This window comes from Sinocyclocheilus anshuiensis, unplaced genomic scaffold (assembly GCF_001515605.1).
Source record: "Sinocyclocheilus anshuiensis isolate Anshui unplaced genomic scaffold, SAMN03320099.WGS_v1.1 scaffold143, whole genome shotgun sequence".
Lineage (NCBI taxonomy): Eukaryota > Metazoa > Chordata > Actinopteri > Cypriniformes > Cyprinidae > Sinocyclocheilus > Sinocyclocheilus anshuiensis.
The window spans coordinates 987,117-993,983 of record NW_015548197.1 but is presented as its reverse complement, the minus strand read 5'-3'; the positions used below and the strand labels follow the sequence as shown (position 1 = coordinate 993,983).

At 39.5% G+C, this 6,867-nt stretch overlaps 1 protein-coding gene across 1 annotated transcript in view; it reads left to right on the top strand.

The window, feature by feature from the left end:
• The window catches only part of LOC107653201 (signal peptide, CUB and EGF-like domain-containing protein 3), a 30,997-nt gene that overhangs the window by 13,082 nt on the left and 11,048 nt on the right, over positions 1-6,867 (top strand). The window contains exons 4-7 of the mRNA XM_016439869.1: positions 3,781-3,903; positions 4,129-4,245; positions 4,330-4,425; positions 5,410-5,526. Coding sequence (XP_016295355.1) covers positions 3,781-3,903; positions 4,129-4,245; positions 4,330-4,425; positions 5,410-5,526 — 453 coding nt within the window. The remainder of the gene's footprint in view (positions 1-3,780; positions 3,904-4,128; positions 4,246-4,329; positions 4,426-5,409; positions 5,527-6,867) is intronic.

The following is a 6,867-nucleotide window of genomic DNA, read 5'->3' as shown; positions in this document are numbered from 1 at the left end:
ATAAAGAATATCTCTTTGGGTTTGAGACTTTAATCTTTGCGACTTTACGGATCTTCTGTATGCACGAACAGCTTTTAACACTCCAAAGACAAAGGAAAACATGAAATTGCATCATATGACCCCTTTAAATGCTTTGGAGCACAGACTTAAGTTTGGTCTCCTTTAAAGACGACACTTGGCACATTATAAGTGAAAAAAAGTGAAAAAATTTTAATTTTTATTATTACAAAATGCACAAACATTATTTTAAAATTTGATATGAAACATATTTTACTCTAAAATCAAAGCCATAAATCTAAACAAGTTTTGCCAATTTGAGGTTGATATGTCAAATTTTAAGGTTTTGTTTTGGGTGCAGTACCAGACGTTTCCACTAGATGAAATTCACTTCCTATTTACACTGATGAGCCATTCAATTATGACCACCTATCTAATAACCTGTAGGACTTACTTTAGCCCAGCAGCCATGCGGCGAGGCATTGATTCGACAAGGTGCCGATAGGTCCCCTGGGGTAGCTTCGTACCATAATGACAACAGCAGGTCCTCCAGTTCCCGTACAATGCAGGGTGGTGGTGATGTAGCGCAAAACCACTTCTCGTTTGGGTTCATGTCAGGTGAATTTAGAGGCCAAGGCATTAAGAGAAATTCACCATCATGTTCCTCAAACCACTCCTTGATGATTCTGACAGTGTGGCAAGGCGCATTATTCTGTTGGTAATGGCCATCACCGACAAGGAACACAGTTGCCATGAATGGGTGCACTTGGTCCGCAACGTTGTTCAGATACCTGACAGCTGTCAGGGATTGTGCTATTGGGATAATGGGGCCTAAAATGTCCCAAGAAAACATTGCCCACATCATACCGCCGCTGCCAGCCTGCGTCCACCCCACAGTGCATCCAGGTGCCACAGCCTCTGTTGATAATTGGCATATCTGCGTTAGGCCGTCGACATGATGCACCAGGAATCTTGATTCTTCAGACCAGACCACTTTCTTCCAATGATCCACGGTCCAATCTCGATGATCTTGGGCCCATTTCATGCGTTGTTGGCGATGACATGCAGTTAGCATGGGGACCCGGCTGGGTGGTTGGCTATGCAGGCCCATACACAAAAGACACGATGAACTGTTTGCTGTGACACATTGTCCTGGTCACCACTGTTGTAGCTGATGGTGATTTGTTGCACTGTGAATAATGCGTGACAGTCTCCGCTCCCCTGGATGACGGTTCGTCGTTTGTCCATCCGTGCACCACTTTTGAAACATACTCACTATAGCAGCATGTGAACAACCCACAAGGTGTGCCATTTCCTACATCAAAGTTTCAAGACGCCATGCCATCACAGTGTATCCTTTATCAAACGCTGATAAATCAGCAGCTTTTCCCATTCTCACACCGAACACTCTACTGACTGAAATCCAGTCCTCGGGTGGTATATATACCGCTCAGTGAGCTGCTACTGCGGCACCATTCAGTTGCGATGCGCGCTCATTGCTCTAGGCTTGGGGTAGTCATAATGTAGTGACTCATTGGTGTATTTCCAATGCAGTAATTTTTGACCGTGAACAGCACAAGTGTGACTATTGTTTTTTCAGGACCATTTAACCTTTTTGAATCAAGTCCATGATTTATTTTATTTTGTGTGTGTGTGTGTTTACATAGCAAGTGCCAAAACCTTTACCAAGTTTTGTACCATTCCGATGAATAAAAAAAAAAAGAAACTAACAATTTTTTAGCCAAAAATGACCAAATAGCACCAGAGGGTTAAGAATGTTTAGATATTTGTACTGGAAAACAAGACAAAAATACTGAGGAAGAACATAATTTTTTGCAGTCTGCTGGTTGTGTTCTTTTGCCTTCAGTTGCCTTTGGAAAATAAATGAGATCTGGCTTTTTACACTAAATCCAGGCAGTGTTGAGTCTCATGGGAATTAGAGGAAGCTTTCCTCTGGCAGCAATCGGGACCCTAAACAAATCTGTAAAGGTTATTCTGAGGTTTGTATCCACGTTATTTTGCAACCAAGCTATTTTCTTTAGACTTCCGATTCATTAGCCGCTATAGAAGCACAGTAAACGGTAAAACTGTTTGCGCTACAAACCGGTGTGTTTGATAATAGTTTGCAATATAAAATTACTAGAAGTGAATGACGGTGGAAGCCTTGCACATTAATTGCCATACGCTCTTACGTTAAGCACTTAACTAGTTAAAAAGCAAGTAGCCTCGATGTTTCAGGTATATATGTGAAATAATGGGTACTTATTACATTTGGATGTTCAGGAAGAAGGTCTTATGAAAGTCTTGTAATATTATAATCAGTTTCAGATAAACCCAGTACTAAATTGGTTGGATTTCTTAACATGGTTATCATGTCAGATGGTTTCTTCCTGTCTAAGTGGGTGGCTCTCGGCCAAAATAAGCTGCATCAGTGAACCTTGTTTCAGGGCTGATTGAGCAGATGAGGAGTCATTTAGTGATGTATGTGTCTTACTATTGTTGAGAGGACCAGAAATAATGAATGTATCTTTGTCCGTTAGCACTTAGATAACACCCAGATTTATGGAGTTCTCTCTTTTGTTTCCAAAGAATGGTCATCAGTTTCCCATTGATGGCTTATCTGCCAGGAAATAGAAATATACTCAGAGCAATGTTCTTTTTCGTTCTTTGCTTAGGGATAAAAAGAAGTTTGAAATACCTTTGCATCGGTATACTGTTCCAACTTCTACTATAAAGCAGCTCTCCAGTGTGTTTACTTGCGGCTGACCTCGACAGACTAAACAGAAGAAATGAACCGGAGAAGATTTCCAGGGCACAACATCATCGGCATGGACCAATAGTAGTTTGATGGTGTTTACCATCCGACGAACTGCTTTGAACTCCTGAAACAAACTTTTTTTTTTTTTGGCTTGATTTTGTTTGAAATGATGCCACACCCGTTCATTCTTCAATTTCGCTTGAAGTATATCAGGGTCTTAAAGCTGCAATAGGCCTTGGGTCAGAATTGATTATTGCAGAGTTTACAGTCAAAGAACATGTAAACTCTTTGGTTTTGGTCTTTCTCCATTCAAGTAGATTGGAGCTAGACTTGCACGACTTGAAAACAGCTGTCTGAGGGTGTCATCAAGTGGACTGACTTGACATAAAAGGGACTTTGACCGAGACTGTAGCTACAAGAGGTTAACAGAAATGCCAATCTAACATTGGTTTTCTCTTCCCCCGTCCCCTTCCTCGCTCTTTAGATTAATGAAGGCTCGGGATCCAGACAGGGAAAGGAAATGTGATTTAGCCTGGAGCCGGTTCCAATCTGATGGGGAACAAAAGAATGACAAAGAGAAGGAAAACCACACTTGCCTAGCAAGCGAGCTCTGTATTCCTTAAAGAAACATAAAAAAATTCCTGCTCTCCCACTTTTTAGAAAATGAATTTGTTGAAACACACTTTTTCTCTGTCTCTGTTTCGAATCCACTCAAACTATATCTGTTTTGTCTATTGTTTGGCTTTGTTTTTTTTGTTTTGTTCCAGTGTTGGAGAGTAACTAGTTAAAAGTACTGATGTTAACCTGTGTAATTACATTCATGTTAGATTCACTTGTCACAACAGAAATGGAAGGTTGAGTCGAGTGAATTGCATTGTTGGATAAAGTGTGGGTTGCTGTGTTTATAGGTTATCCAAGTATTCTTTGCATACAGTACATTTTCATTAGTTGAATGCCTGCATTGTTTCTATATTGCCTTTTATAACAAAGATAAATTATTTGTAATTGTCTGTTTTGTTTTATAGATATTGATGAGTGCAGCATTAATCGGGGTGGCTGCAAATTCGGATGTGTGAACACTCCGGGCAGTTACGAGTGTACCTGCCCTCCTGGTTACAAACTGCACTGGAACAAGAAGGATTGCATTGGTATGTGGACAAGAGTGCCACCTAGAGACCATTCAGATGCAACTAAAATCTTATGGTTCAAATGCAAATGCCAAAGACTGCTATTAGTTCTGTATTTTATAAATGAAAGATATGTATTAGTTGATTGTCTTTGAGATCCAATGTGATCTACACACTTTTGATGCATATTAACACAAAACAAATTCAGTGTACTTGCTTGGAGTCAAACTTATTATTTCTGCACAGAGATTGTGAAGTGTACGTCCAGTCTGGTGGCCCCCAAAGCCACCCTTACTTGCAGTAAAATGGGGAAGAAAGAGAGCTGCTCTCTCACTTGTGCATCTAAAGCACATTACCTATCAGGTAGAAACCAAATACCTCCTACAATACTTAATTTAACAAACTTGTCCATTCAGCTGTGATCAATTTTCATTTTACGTTTCACAGAATCAGACAACAGCTATTCTGTTAGCTGTGGAATACCCATCCTACGAGGTAAATCTCAGAGCAGATTAAACGCAAGCAGCATCCAAAGCTGCATAGGTAAGATCATACATACGTCCCAACACCTTCCTTATCTCATAGGCAATTGAATCGTGGCAACTAATGGTGTGCACTTTCCACAAATAGGGTACAATTTGATGTCTAATTGTATTTATAATTTTACCATTATACGTAGGTACCCATACAGGTAATCGCATTAAAGTAATCCCATTTTTAGTTGTGAGATATGTTACAGAAACCATTAAGCGTAATGTATTAATAACTATAAGCCAACATTTGGCCCTAAACTAGCTAGCTCCTGCTGATTGTCGGCTTAATTTAGACTCAACTTGCAACCCTGTTACCCATTTTGGCATAGTGTTTTTTAATGTTTATTTAATACTTATAATTTATCAAAGTTTTGTCATCACAGATGCCACATATAAACTAATAGAAAATAAAAAGGATCATATATCATTTAATTTGGTTAACGTGGTTAACGATAAACAGTTTCTTAATGCTAAGCCCCTAAATTTCACTGATCATTGGTTGAAAAAGAAAATAAGACTTGATTTTCTAAATTGTAGGTCCTATTTTTTGAAAGTGCCAGCAAACAGAACCTGGAAACCGATGAGACGTTTCTTTTGTACAGCTGCAGTCGATGATTCCGAGAAACATAATGACAGATACATTGCAGCTGTACAATTACATGATCACTTGATGTGCTTGGCAAATTAGAAACTTATTTACCATGCCTAATGTTTGTTTTGATGTCAGACTCGTTTCACATTGGGATGCCTGTCACGACAAACTATAATCTCAAATTGCTGTTCCTCATAAGTGTTCAGAGTGAGCATAAAGCTAACATGAATCTGCTTTAAATGTTCACAAACAGCCCAGCTGGTTTTATTTTTCAATCAAGCACATTAAATGTAGCGAGCCAGCCAGCAGCTGTGAATTAATGTAGTTAGCTAGTAGTTGTCAGCAAGGGCTTTATATGAATCATGTTGAGCTGCATGTCAAGGCCTCTTTGTTTGCTTGTAGAGACTCAGGCTCCTCCAGTGAAGCAGACGGTGTCCTTCCGGATCAAGAATGCCAAATGCCACCTGCACCCAAAGCATAAAGGGAGGGCAGAGGACAACGGCAGACAGATCGGGCCAGGTCAGAGGTCATAGGGGCCAGGAAATGAAGGGTACCATGTCATTTTGATGGTCCCTGTTGTGGAATAAGGTCGTAGTACTGTCTGTCGAGGGAGCTGCGTTCTCGTTTTGCTATATAAACAGTGATAATTGGGATTATAAGGGATAGTTCACCCAAAAATGAAAATTACAGTATGTTATCATTTACTACTCACACTTATGTCATCCCAAACCCATTCGACTTTAGTTAATATTCAAAGTATTCCTAACATTTTGAATGAAACCTTGGAGGTTTCGTTACAGGTAACCAAAACTTACAATATCCAATAAAGTTGTAAAGGCATCGCAAAATGAATCCATATGAATCATGCAGTTTAATCCAAGTCTTTGTACGATCACTTTATATGATGAACAGACTGACCTTAAGCTTTTATTTACATCTAAACAATGATCGACACACATGCATACACATATGGTTAGCACAGAAGAGTATGTACATCATGTGTTTACCATATGTGATTTGCTCTATGTATGCGTGTTTATATGTGAATAAAGGCCTAAATGAAACCTGTTATCAGATAGAGAGATCGTATTGTAACCAAAGGCTTATATAACGTGATCGTGAACAAAGTTTGGGTTTGGAACAACATGAGAGTGAGTAAATTATGTCAGTTTTCATTTTTGGGTCCCTTCAAAAACACCATTATTATAGATTTCATGCTATATATTTAAAACAGTTAAAGGGATAGTTCACCCAAAAATGAAACTTACCCCATGATTTACTCACCCTCAAGCCATCCTAAGTGTATATGACATTCTTCTTTCAGACGAATACAATCAGAGTTATATTAAATAATGTCCAGGCTAATCCATGCTTTATAATGGGAGTGGATGGTAGCCCAAAATTTGAAGTCCAAAAAATTGCACCCATCTATTATAAAAGAAGTCCACAAGGCTCCGGGGGTTAATAAAGACCTTCTGAAGCGACGCGATGTGTTTGTGTAAGAAAAATATCCATATTTACGAGAGAGTGGTGTCCAGCGAATGACGTAGCACGTAGGCAAACGCAGCGACGAACACGGAAGTGATGAACGTGGAAGCGCAGAGGAGAGAGCAAAACAAAACACCGGTCACGAATTAGTAGTACAAAACGAGGATTTGTAAAGAAAAATGTCGGAGGATTTCGATATAAGCCAAGAGGACACTGGTTTTCGTTTGCTGTAAACAAAACTTGTTTCTCACGAGACTAGCATATTCTCAACGGAGCTTATTCTACGCCTACGTGCTACGTCATCCGCTGGACGCCACTCTTTTGTGAACGAGCGTACGACAGTTAGCGGAAGTTAGAGATTAAGGTTTATAA